The sequence below is a fragment of the Trachymyrmex septentrionalis genome, unplaced genomic scaffold, assembly GCF_001594115.1.
Source record: "Trachymyrmex septentrionalis isolate Tsep2-gDNA-1 unplaced genomic scaffold, Tsep1.0 scaffold25, whole genome shotgun sequence".
Classification (NCBI taxonomy): domain Eukaryota; kingdom Metazoa; phylum Arthropoda; class Insecta; order Hymenoptera; family Formicidae; genus Trachymyrmex; species Trachymyrmex septentrionalis.
The window spans coordinates 1587736-1601298 of NW_017305408.1; the positions used below are offsets into that span (position 1 = coordinate 1587736).

Sequence of the window (13563 nt, forward strand, 5' to 3'; positions counted from 1 at the left end):
TGTAATATTTTAAATTTTTCCAGAGTGTTACTGCAACATTATTTATTAATTTCTACAATGTTTCTGCAACGTTACACTAATAATATCATAAATGTTAATTAGAATAAGAAACAATTAAAAAGAACATGAAATACGCAGTGTATTTAATAAGTGTCAGAATATTTCAAAAGACCCATTCTTTTTCGCTGCACTAGACTATACTAAACTTTCTATTTGGAAAACTCCAAATGTATACACTTATTTCATTCAAAAGATGCATTTGAAAGCGCTTTGAGTGCAACAAATGGAATAGAATGAAACTTCAACCATAAAGAACAAATTTAATTATTGCCAATCGTCAAAATGCCTGAAATCTCAGTCTAGTGGTCGAAGTGAAACGTACTGTCTTTTTGTGTCTCTTTAGTTTATTAAATATATTTTAGCAATTTTCAAGTTTTTGTCAATTAAACTGCCAAGATGCTAATTCTGTATATTGTGCATATACATATTTTTCATTACTTATTGTTTTTATCATTCCCATCTATTACTTATACATATTAATACAATATATTAGTTCAATTGATTTACATATCGATTACACTCGTCAGTTTTAGTCATTATCAAAATCAGCAATTTTTAATATCGCTAGTGATTTTTAAGTTTCGATGAAAAACATATTGGAATGAAGAAGATACAGACTATAAAAGTAAATAAATCATTATAAATTATTTTATGACAAATTTGGTAAAGTTACATTTATCTTTAATTTATCGATAAATATGCCGTCTATTGAAAAGATAAACCATAAATTGAAATTTTACATCGCAGAAAAACGTAAACAAAAAAAAAACAGCAAGATACATTCATGTGATTTTGTGATTTCATCTTTCTACATGTTTTACTTAAAAATGCGATATAAAGAGAAAACATCAATTCACAGAAATGCATGCATACTGTTCAAATTTGGAGTTTCATGTTCTTGCGCAATGTGTGTATCTACTTATTTATAATATTAAGGGCTAGTTTCACCAACGCCAGTTAGTTAATCGTCCATTAACCAATCGCGTTTGCTGTTTAGTAGAATCGACCATTGCGGTTGACAGTTAATCACGATTAAACTTGACCGACGTTGGTGAAACCGGCCCTAATAAATGATTTCTAACTACACAAATAATTGTAGCTGCAGATTTGATTTCAGAGTTAATAACTTTAATAATTGTAATGCAAATAATTCTAACAGTCACATCTACAAACGAAATACAACTAATTATAGCTGAACAACTAATCGATAATTATACATATAATTTCTAAGAACAAATATTAAATCTAGTAATGTGTGTATAATCAGAAAACAATATCGACGGTTTTACACCAATCTTTGACGCAAGATCGTAAACTTATTCGTATATCCTGACGAAAATAAAAATCGGAGTGTAATGGGAGAGTAATAGAAGCGTAAACGAAACTTTTAGAAGGCAAAAATTGGAATAATGAAATGTAAAAGAAGCATTTACGCTTCTTTCACATTTTAATGATAAGAGTCTAGATATAAATAAAATTAATAGAAAGAAAATAATAAATTGTCCATAGAGAATGTGACACAACTATTTCGTTTATTAAAATATGTATTATTATCAGGTCATAAAGATGGTACTCTAGTAGTATGTCCTGCATCTTATTGTCATATAGAAAAATGAAGTGCAGAAAAGAAAATGCAAACATGGTCTATTATCTGTTGAAGTGCATCACGGAAGCAATCGATAGAGCGTTCCTAAAGACTTGACGAAGAATGATACAGTCATTACAACTCTATCATATAATATCTGGAAAAAACCAATTCTACATTATGTAAAGTATATCAAAGTTTACAAATATTATTTAACTACTGAGTAGACAAGTAGAAACTTAATCTTATTAATACGTATATAATACAGATCTGAGTTTTTAATTTAATCGCAAATTGAAATTTTATTACAGATTGATTGGAAAAGAGATATACTCTATGAAGCGCATGTAGACGATTTTTCTTCTCAGTTTAGTCCATTCTGCCCCTGTGTGCGAAAGACTTATCACTAATTTCCAAACACCTTGTGTGTATATATATATATATATATATATATATAATAAATTGCAGCGTATCACTTGATATTCTTAACACTCACAAAATATTCAATCCTAATATACATACATCCGAAATTATCTTCATACTTGATAAATTACATGATGAAATGCAAATGTTATATGGTTATATGGAAACCAAACTATGAAGGTTTATCTCATGGTAGCGTTAATGATGCAGGGTGGCGTAAAACGCACATAACGTATGGTATTCCAAATATTGACATATGTCGAAGACAGCGTGATCACTATACCTATCGTTACTATAAAATAGTCGAAGTAATTAATTGCCTTTTCCAGATTCCATATATTTTTCCTCTTCACAACCGTTCCTGCGGTCTGTTCTTGCGAATCATTCGTAAACATGATTCGACTTCTGGTTGGCTCCGTGGCATCTATGAGGAGTAGCTGATCTTCCTGACGAGTACTATTCATTGGAATTTGAGTGGCTTCATCCTTATGTTCGTCCTCGTAATAACCGTCGAATTCGCTCAAATGTGAATTTGTCTCCTCATCCAAATTATCGAAATAGAGATACGTGTAGCTGTTAAAAATTCAATATTGGAACAGTAAATGTAGATTGAATGGATTTAAAGTGTTTGAAAAAGTAAGTTTTTCAATTTACATATAGAATTAACTAAAAAAAGAAATATATTTAAATATATCTCTCTCTAAACACTCATTATTCAATACCTGCGAGAATTATTCGTGGCACTTAAGAAACCATAGTAAATTGAACGGGAATGAGCTTCAGGGTCCATCAAGTGCTGTTCTTCGCCATTGAATCTTTTGCGAGAACCTGGATAGATCTGTTCCCCGGTAATCGCTGCATGATTCGACTGTTTCTTCAAAGCTAATGCTCGGGTGTATATCAGAGGCGGTAAAACAAAAACCAATGATCCAGTCAACGATCCACCAATGAGAGCCATGACAATGTCGAATCGCGGTACCGATTCGCCTACAACCACACTGAGAAAAACTACCGCTGATCTCATGGCGCATCGTTTCCAACCGAAAGCTTGAATATAACAATAAGGTAAATTAATTGTGGCTTTAATTAAATCAATTAATTTATAAATAAATAAATGATCCTTTTATACTTCTTTGTATGCTCCATTGGTCCTCCAGATGTTGAAAAAGCGCCGAATAGCCGATTACGCTGGAGAAGCATAATTGGAGAGCGGCTAATAGAATAGCGATGTTTGCAACCGATCCGGATGGCACAGCTTCCAAAATATTAGCAGTTATATTGCCACCGTATTTCCATGCGGCTAAAGAAGCAGTGACGATGAACAACGATCCGCTTGCTGTTGCAAAAAGAAATTAATATGAGACATACACTAGCAGTTACACAAAAAAGAATAGGTTCTGCTTGGGATCATAAAAAAATTATTTTAATATTGAAAAAATAGATTTGAGATTATTTAATATTACATTTATATTACATTAAAATAGAAGAAATAGAAAAAATATTTTTAATAATTGTGTGACTTCCTTGAGATATGTATAGAGATAAAAGGCAAGAAACGATTTATTTTCGTTGTTTCTTACCCATAAAAGAAAAGAAGATGGCTTTATCGATGTCTCGAGGACGACGCATATCAACTTGTATGGTCATTAAAGTAGGATGCACGTCAAATTGAAAAGCTAGCATACCGTACCTGAAAATTTATCCAAGTAATTATTAATTAGTTAATTAATGGATCATTTAATTTGACAAATTATATTTAATATATTAGTACTTTGAATATGAAAAGAAAGCTCATTTTAAATATGTATTTGTAATACAGGAACACGTACCCGGAAATAAATTTATCCCATGTCGGTGAAGTGGTAATTGGTGTAACATTAAATGCTCGGTCGTCAGTTACAATGCTCCACCATATTAATATTGTTGTTAAAGTAACTGTTATACTAGAACACATTGCGACCAATCTATAATAATTTAGTAAATTTCTTAGCATCGAAATACATGAGTTATAATAATGAAAGATAATTTAACTTACTTCATGTCTCGCGGACTGCCCAGCCACATTAATGGACAAAGTAAAAGACCAACTATTAACAGCCAATAACAGAAAGAAAGATCAAAATGCTGTCCTGATACCTTAAGCCCGAACAGATGTAAATTCTGCGAAGCTAAAAAATCATTTCCGTAAAGCTATTTATATAGAATATATCTCGTAATTATATATCCAGGAGAATATCTATTATCAAAAAATACAATTTATTAAAAGGATATCTTCTTTGTATCTATTCAATTAACGATGCAAAGAACATTTTAGAACGAGATAAAAATTGCTGTTCTTAGTGTTAATGCATGATTATAAGGTGCCTTTTTACTTACCAACTAATAAATTCGGAATGCCACAACCAAAAACCGTCAAATCCAAAAACAGAGTGACGATGGATCGTGCGCGCTGTCCCATCGTTAATTCCGTCACGGCGGCGAGAGGATAGCTGCAATTTTAATATCGAAATTTAGAATCAACATTCTTATTGGACAAATATTAAAAATTTTAATAGAAAGAAATAAATAATAAAAATACCGATTTTTTTGTGAAATCCGCGGATCCAGAGTAGTCGCGATAATCCATGATCTCCCCAGTAGAATGGCCGTGTAAATTTGCAAACCAAAGACAATGAGCACCAAAGGGATTCCGTACAATCCTAATAATAAGTACATATATTTTTTTCTATCCTTTTTGATTAATATATACATGTATATCTGATATAATTTTTTAATTTCAAAGATCATGATTCATCAACGCGAATGGAATGTAAGGAATATTAACAAACGAATAATTTATGCTGGTGCTTTTATTGCTAGATTAACACAAGAAACAATAAACATTACACGATATTCTTTATTAATTAAAATTAACTTATCGCTACATATAACGTCATCACAAATATACATTGTTATAAACACTTGCATTGTTATCAACCAAGCCTCTTTTTCGTTATAAAGAGTTTCTTACTCGAATCTCTTTTTTAACTCTGACAAATATTTCAAATTCATAGTTAAGAAAAATCACAGATTTTTCAGGATGTTCGATTTTCTTGTAAAATATTCCATGTAGCCGCCTATCAGAAACTTCTCTTATCTTTATAAAAAATTGCAGTGAGATCTCACCGCACTGGACGATCGATCGTGGTAACGCAATTATCGGGAATACGCCGAAAATATCAATGATGCACAGAGTGGCAAAGAGCAATGACAGCCCCGAATTTCCGTTTTTCCACAACGTTGCACTTGCAGAATTCATATTGCTCACTTGCAATGCCGCGGTACTAGGACATACGATGTTCGTAGTAAGAATCTGGACCGGTTTTCGTCGCGGTGCGCACCGTACCACAGCACTAAGGTAATCCGATACCGATATCGAACACGAGTGACTTAGCTGGAACGGGAGAGTCGCAGGAAGACCTACAATGTATATGACTTTCGTATTTAGCAAGCTGTCGATAGCAAACTAGACAATAAAGGGATAGAACTTGAAATATTATGCTTTACTTCGACTATATATTTATAGGGATTGCTGTTCTTGATATCGCAACTATTTATTTTTAAAACGATTTATCAGTAAAACCATGTTAAAGTGTTATATCAAGTAATTATATACCTCCACTCTCAACTGCAACCAACTAAGATATATATAACATCTATATAATTTTAATTTCAACAATGTGTAACTATTCTTCTTCTATTCCATAGATTTCAGACTCAATTGAATTTTAATATCATGCGAAAATTTAAGAGGATGAACTTCCAAGGCGAAAAGTCCATCCAGTTGACCAAAATGTATAACTGTTATGCGATATCATATATTACATTTATATTAAGTGCGAAATTATAACATAGATATTATACATATTACTTTTAGTCGACTGGACACTTATATCATTCATATTTCCGCATTGATTCGATTTAAATAATTTTTTAAGAGCTTCGTATCCTTATTTATATTACAATATACTTTCAAGATATTGTCAGCGATTTTATTAATTTCTTTCTATATATATTTTTAGATTTATTTGTAAAAAACATTAACGCTGTGTATTGATATATTCCGAGCAAGTAAAAATGATCATTGTAATAAGATAAACACAAATGTTAATGATGAATAATAGCAATAGTTTTACTTTAATAAATTAAGATTTTTATTTTCGCATTTTTCTAATAAAAATCACAGATCCTGATATCTACTCAATAGATTAAATATCGATAAAATGTAGTCTTGATATCGTGCAGCTTGCTAGATGCTAAAGATATAGTTCTACGAGAATAATCGTAATAGTTGTAATAAAGACGCATATACAAATGATCTCCCTGAATTTTTAGACATTTCTTGCATCAGTAGTCCTCGTTCAGTAATTCATTAGTTTTATCAATCGTTGACTTACAAAATTCCCTGGTCCCTAAGATACTCTTATATATACGCTTATAATACTCGATTAACATATATTTGCTTATAACACTCACTTCCCGTACTTCACTCTTGTCATTATATTTGTCACAACCTCCTTGGTACGAGTGGCGAAAACGCATCGTAATCTGCGTACTATATATCAATTGTAATTAACAGCCGAGAAATTATCAACTATACATTTTTAGTTAATTTTATCTTTTTCATTCTTTTTAATTTTCTTGAATTTCTGATATGATGAATAAATCATGTTATATCCAACTTAAGTACCAAATAGGTCACATAAGAAATATTTTAACAAACATGTACATCTACGTTTATTTGCAACTATGTGTTATTACGTAATTACAATTGATCGGGTTTATAATTAACTTATTTAAAAAAATAAGTACCTAAATATAATTTACGAAAAACTTAAAATTAGTCATCCGTCTCGTAAGCAGGTGACGCCGGCGAGTACGTGGGACTTGTGGGCGAGTATCCCGGTACAGGTGGCGAGTACGTCGGACTCGTCGGAGAATAACTGGGGCTTGTAGGCGTGTAGGTAGGACTTGTCGGTGAATATTTGGTACTTGACGGTGAGTACTGCGGACTTGTGGGTGAGTACGTTGGACTGGTAGGCGAATAGTTCGGACTGCTGGGTGAATATCGAGTGCTGCCAGATGTAGTATGCTGCGGCGAACTCGGCGAGTACGACGGACTTGTAGGCGAATATGTCGGGCTGGTTGGCGAATATGTGGGACTCGCAGGTGTGTATTGTGGCGATGCACCGGCAAATGACGGTGAGGTAGGAGAATAACTCGGGCTCGTCGGTGAATATTTGGGACTGCTAGGAGAATAACTTGGACTCGCGGGCGAATATTGCGGCGAGCTTGGCGAATAACTGGGTGAAGTGGGCGAATATGAGGGTGAAGCAGGTGTGTAGTTGGGCGAGCTTGGTGAATAGCTCGGCGATGTTGGTGAGTAACTTGGACTCGTAGGCGAATAGCTTGGACTCGTGGGAGAATAACTTGGACTTGTCGGGGAATAGCTCGGTGAGGTTGGCGAATAACTCGGGCTTGTCGGCGAGTAACTCGGCGAAGTTGGCGAGTAGCTTGGTGACGTAGGCGAATAACTCGGACTGGTCGGTGAATAGCTTGGCGAAGTAGGCGAGTAACTTGGACTCGTTGGCGAATAACTTGGAGATGTGGGTGAATAACTTGGACTTGTTGGCGAATAACTCGGTGAAGTTGGCGAGTAACTCGGACTTGTCGGAGAGTAGCTTGGTGATGTTGGTGAATAATTTGGACTGGTCGGCGAATATGTTGGACTTGTAGGCGAATAATTCGGACTCGACGGTGTCATGCTAGGCGATGTAGGTAAATATGTTGGCGATGTTGGAGAATAACTAGGTGATGCCGCACCAGCAGGTGACATTGGGAATGGACTCATACTTGGACCTGGACTGCCAGGACTTCCTGGCTGTGGTGAATATGCAGAATATGCTGGCGACAAGCCTGATGCGTCCGATGCTCCCGATGGCGAGAAACATGCACCACCTGGCGTCATACCGCTGCTCAAAGCTGTAAAACGAAAGAGTACAATTATTAATATTATTTGCACACAATTGTTATTACTATTTAACAATTGTTAATATATACATTTCTCCAAAACTAGATTTTTTACTTTATTTTGAAATTATTACACAACGCTTACCTGGCGACATATTCGACGCACCATAACCAGGAGTAGCTCCCATCCAAGGAGTCATTTGAGGGCTCATGCTGGACATGCCAGTTACGCTACCGAAGAACATTCCTGCAGTTCCCATCATACCTGCCCCAACTGCCATAGGAATTTCGATGCCAGACTTACATTTCTCCGCATCCAGTAATAGATCAAAGCATCCTAAACACACAACATAAAGTTATTGATATTGTATCATTATTTAAATTTCTGCAGACCACAAATTTGATATGAGAATCTTAATATTTTCTTTACATTTCTTTACAAGACAGATTTGCGAATAGAAATTAGAATACAATTTGCATAATATACTTGTAATATTTCTTGTATTATAAAAGATCTGTATACATCGCGCATTACCTGTTCCAATTCGAGGAAGTTGTCCCATTATAATATTTTCGGATACTCCTCTCATTGGATCTACCTCTGCGTGAGATGCAGCATCCAACAATACATCAACTGTTTCTTCGAAGGAACATCTAAAGAAATTCAAATTCTTATTAACTTTTAATCGATTACCTTCTATCTATCATTGATAGAAATATACATAAATCTTTTAAAGATCTCAATAAAAAAAAAGGCAAGACTCGTTTACCTCATTAAAGCACCGGTGTCTTGTCTATTGATTCCATGACGTGTTATCGCCATAAGATGACCCTTTGCAGTCATGACGTCGCAAAGCAAGGCAAGATGTCGATAGTTGACGTAAAGACCATAGAACTGTAACACTGCATTCATTTCCTTTTCTACTGACTTTCGCACGGCTTCAATACCGAGCACTTGGAATATTTCACAAATATCATTGCTGAACGTCCGCACAGGATCGACATCTCTCTCGCTCAATACCTTCATCAAGCTCGTCCCGTCGGTTTCCAAGAGCCATTCCGCGATGGCCTTGAATTCGCCAGTTTCTGTGATAACAATGCGTTTCTTAGAATCTGTTTGTGGCAGATGCATGTAAACTTTTCCGATAGCTTCGATACCCTGAAATATTCAATAGAACGTAAAAATAAATTTTCTCTATATAACTATATTAAGTTAATTAACAACAGCGATTAAGCAAAGATACAAAAGACTAACGTAATTGACATCGTTATTTTACAATTCAACGTACCTGTAGAGTCATATCACTAAGCATATTGGCTTCAATACAACGAAGGAACATATCATCCTCCATTTTATCTACGGTCTCCTCATCCGTATCCTGGAACTTGTTGTCGTCACTGTTCATTATTCTGATGCGCAGTACCAGCTTCTCGGCGTTATCGTCATTGAATATACAGTTCAAATCATCGCCAAAGCCAGCGTTGATTTTCTCTGCGATCTGTTCCATTGTCAACTTCTTGTCAGTCATTCGTTTCCTATCCAGCTCGATTCGCAACAACCACGGCGAAATTTTCGTAGGATCAAAGTCGGGCATCTCGTAATACACGTTGACGAACTCCTGATCTTCTGCAATTACTGTGTTCTGTGGATCTGGATCGTAGTATATCGCCGTGTTTGCCGTCACTTTTTTCAACGTTGTGTGTTCCAATCGACAAAGCACATTTTTCGCCTTCTCGGCATCACGCGCGGCAGCGCCAGTTAAAAATACTGTGAGTGACGGCGCCTTCGGCTTCTTACTGATGTTGATGATTTCTTTCAATCTAGGCACACCAAGAGTTACGTTTTTCGATGACACACCAGCGAAGTGGAAAGTATTCAGGGTCATCTGAGTAGCAGGCTCGCCGAGAGATTGCGCCGCCAATGCGCCGACCATCTCGCCGGGTGATACTTGAGCCTGCTGGAATCTTGTCTCGATTTCTCCAATTAGCCACTCGAAGGCCTCACTGGACAGCCTGAACTCCTCGGAGACGCACTTGGTGCATAAAGTCGATCTTACTAAACATTGAAACAGTAATGTTGCGTTCTCGTTCGCCTGTTTGCTGAGTCTATCATCTCCGGCGACAATGATACACTTTTCCAGAAGATTCTTTACACCTTGTATCACCCTCATTGGACTGAGATCAGTTGGCGCTCGTTTATTGATGTGGAATATCTTCTGTACGTTCCAAATCATCCTCTGCAGATTACAGGGAAGTACAACTTTAGATTCTCCGCTCGGGAAAATCTCACGGAGTACAGCGCGATCCCTGTTCAACTGTTCCCATTCTCTTTCTAGTTCGGATATCACCTCACCGGACCCCATCATCTCCCGGACGATGTCCTCATTAAATATACGCCGTAAGTATCGCTCGTTGGTGGGATCAAATTTGAATTTCTTCTCGAAAGCTTTGTTGCTCACTTTGATCGTTGGTAGATTCTGGAATTCAACGGTCTCGCCGCAGAGACCGTCCTCTCCGTAACGCAGCTGAATCAATTGACCGACGGAATTACGCACAGTGCCATCATAGTGCACCATCACCGACTCCATAGCTTTTATCAAACGACGCTGAATGTAACCAGTCTCAGCCGTCTTTACGGCGGTATCGATAAGACCTTCACGACCACCCATTGCGTGAAAGTAGAACTCGGAGGGCGTGAGACCAGCGAGATACGAATTCTCGACAAAACCACGGGACTCTGGTCCATAGTCATCCTTAATGAAATGTGGCAGCGTTCTCTTACGGAAACCAAAGGGTATCCGTTTACCTTCAACGTTTTGCTGGCCTACACAAGCGATAACTTGAGAGATGTTGATGTTGGAACCCTTTGAACCTGATACCACCATAGCCTTCAAATTATTATATTCTGTCAAGGACTTCTTAGCGGAGCCTCCGGTCTTGTCTCGAGCATCGTTCAGTATCCTGTTTACTTGATTCTCGAAAGTCTGACGAAGAGTGTTGCCAGGTGTAGGCTCAAGTTCCATGTTATGTGCCTTTTGAATCACCTCTATCACGTCCTCTTTAGCCTTTTTGATCGCCTTCTGGATCTCCAAATATGTTTGCGGATCAGCAATAGTATCGCCAATACCAATCGAATGACCTTCTAGTAGTAACCAATTGTTGATAACTGTCTGAATATTGCCATAAAAGCGTCCACACACTTCGTGGCCCAGTTCAAGCATACAAATATGGAGCAAAGAACCAGCTGAAGTACCTAAAGTCTTTTTGCAAAGAATACCCATTACAAGTTCTCCATGTTCCACCATTACCTTTGTGTCACCTGGCGAGATCCACTTGTATGGACCATCGTCTTCTTCATCAGGATGTGTGCTGTGCGTTCGTATCATGTTCACATTACCTGGTATAATAAGAGAAAACAGCTGCTTACCGGTCCATAGTGGTTTCGGTTTCAGAATACACGGTTGCGGCATCTTGCCATCCCAGCTAGGCAGAAACATGAGTAGATTCATCATTTGCTCCTTTTCGATAAACACGTCACGTTTGGTCATTTTTCTGACTGCTGTCAGAGTATCCTGTACAATTCCCATAACCGGCTTATTTGCCTGTGGGGTAATAATCTGTCGTGGAGTCACATGAATATTCTCAACCTCCGCGCGTGTCTCCATTGACTGTGGAACGTGTAAATTCATTTCGTCCCCGTCAAAGTCAGCATTGTACGGCGATGTGCAGCTTAGATTCATGCGGAATGTACTCCACGGAAGCACCTTAACACGATGACCCATCATACTCATCTTGTGTAGAGTAGGCTGACGATTGAAGATTACGAGATCACCATCGCGGATATGTCGTTCCACTCGGTAGCCGCATTGCAGATGCAGATCCGAGGACTTGGGATGGAAACGCAGATCAATTCTTTCGCCGTTGTCGCGTACTATGTATTTCGCGCCAGGGTACTGCGAATTGCCACGCCTGACTAGCACCTGCATCTTATCGATGTTGAAAGGCGTCACGATCTCGGGGAATGTCAGATTTTGCGCTATACTGCGCGGTACGCCTACTTGATCAATACGCAAATTGGGATCAGGAGTGATAACAGTACGCGCAGAGAAGTCCACACGTTTACCCATCAGATTTCCACGAATCCTGCCTTCCTTTCCTTTCAGTCGGGCCTTGATGGCTTTGAGCGGCTTGCCCGACTTCTGCATCGCCCGGGGCATACCGGGCATGTCGTTGTCAACGAGCGTTGCCACGTGAAACTGTAGCATCTTTATATTCTCAGAAATTACATGTGCCGCTGCACCGGACTGTTCATTTCGTACTAACTCGTTGTTTGATTTGATAATGTCTGCCAATTTGTGTGTTAGATCGTCCTGATTCTTAGCGGAACCGTACATAATGACCGCAGGTCTAACAGACAGTGGTGGTACCGGCAATACGGTGACAATCATCCAATCTGGCCGTGCAAATTTCGGGTCCATGCCCAAGATGAAAGATTCTTCATCCTTAATGTGTTTCAAGATTTCCCAGGCCCTTTCGGCCGACAGAATTATCTTTTTCTCTTGTGAATCTTCATTGACATGCTTCCACTCTGCAGTGACATCCAAGCCAGACCGTCTAAGATTAGGCTGATATCTACCACAACCACCATGACCTGGTTTTCTGTCCATTTGGGGCTGGTTCTCCGCATTCTCCTTGTTAATGTCCATTTCATCTCCGCCTTCACAGATGTTCTTGCTTTTGCATAGATCGTAAACGAATGCGAGTCGCTTCCGTGGCTGTCCTTTCGTTTTCATAACGATTTCTTTTATTTTTGGATTATGCTGAAAATAGCAGAAAAAGATTAATGTTGTGAAGAATTCTTTTAACTTCCTCTTTGATGTTATTTACAGATAATACACTTAACAATCAGATAAACTGATTATTATCAATCTTTTCAAAAATATAAAAGATTTCCTATTATTATCTTTATAATCATATTTTATTATTTCAAAATAAAAAAATTCATTAATCAATTTTAAATTTGTACAATTATAAATTTTTAGAAAGATACAGAATGTGAATAAGTCAATTAAATGCAAAAACTTATGGGTTTTATTTTATAAACATAACACATCTTGAGTAATAAATACTTACAGGGTTGACAAGTAGTTTGGAACAGTAAAAACACACGCATCTCAATATTTTTATAGTTTTTGTAATGAATCCCACATGGAATACTGGTTTTGCTAGATCTATATGACCAAAATGACCAGGGCATTCAGTCATGTTGCCGGCGCAAGTTTGACATCTGGAATTCCTGTCGATAACACCTTGCCTTGGATCCATAAGACCGCCCAGTTTAGGGCGGCCTCCCTCCATAGTTTCAGGAAACCGTATGCCGCCATCGGTGACTGACATACGACGCTACACAAAAGTGTAACAATTCATATTTTATAAAAAATTTAAATTTAATCGAGACATTATATAATCTATATATATATATATAT

General features: G+C 37.3%; 2 protein-coding genes across 2 annotated transcripts in view; both read right to left on the reverse strand.

Annotated features, from left to right (window-relative positions):
- Positions 1 to 2240: 2240 nt before the first annotated feature.
- On the reverse strand, positions 2241 to 6740 carry LOC108748944 (proton-coupled amino acid transporter 3). The gene is given in 12 exon segments (XM_018487382.1): positions 2241 to 2255; positions 2257 to 2641; positions 2791 to 3115; positions 3198 to 3404; positions 3649 to 3758; positions 3898 to 4032; positions 4104 to 4236; positions 4445 to 4557; positions 4647 to 4767; positions 5234 to 5399; positions 5401 to 5573; positions 6571 to 6740. Coding segments are annotated over 12 exon segments (1962 nt in total). The 5' UTR covers positions 6650 to 6740.
- Positions 6741 to 6863: 123 nt separating this feature from the next.
- The window catches only part of LOC108748943 (DNA-directed RNA polymerase II subunit RPB1), a 7903-nt gene continuing 1203 nt past the window's right edge, over positions 6864 to 13563 (reverse strand). Inside the window, exons 2-7 of the mRNA XM_018487381.1 lie at positions 13211 to 13480; positions 9367 to 12897; positions 8848 to 9236; positions 8613 to 8731; positions 8223 to 8414; positions 6864 to 8089 (exon numbers count right to left, since the gene is read on the reverse strand). Of these exons, the coding sequence (XP_018342883.1) occupies positions 6948 to 8089; positions 8223 to 8414; positions 8613 to 8731; positions 8848 to 9236; positions 9367 to 12897; positions 13211 to 13480 (5643 nt within the window). The 3' untranslated portion in view covers positions 6864 to 6947. The remainder of the gene's footprint in view (positions 8090 to 8222; positions 8415 to 8612; positions 8732 to 8847; positions 9237 to 9366; positions 12898 to 13210; positions 13481 to 13563) is intronic.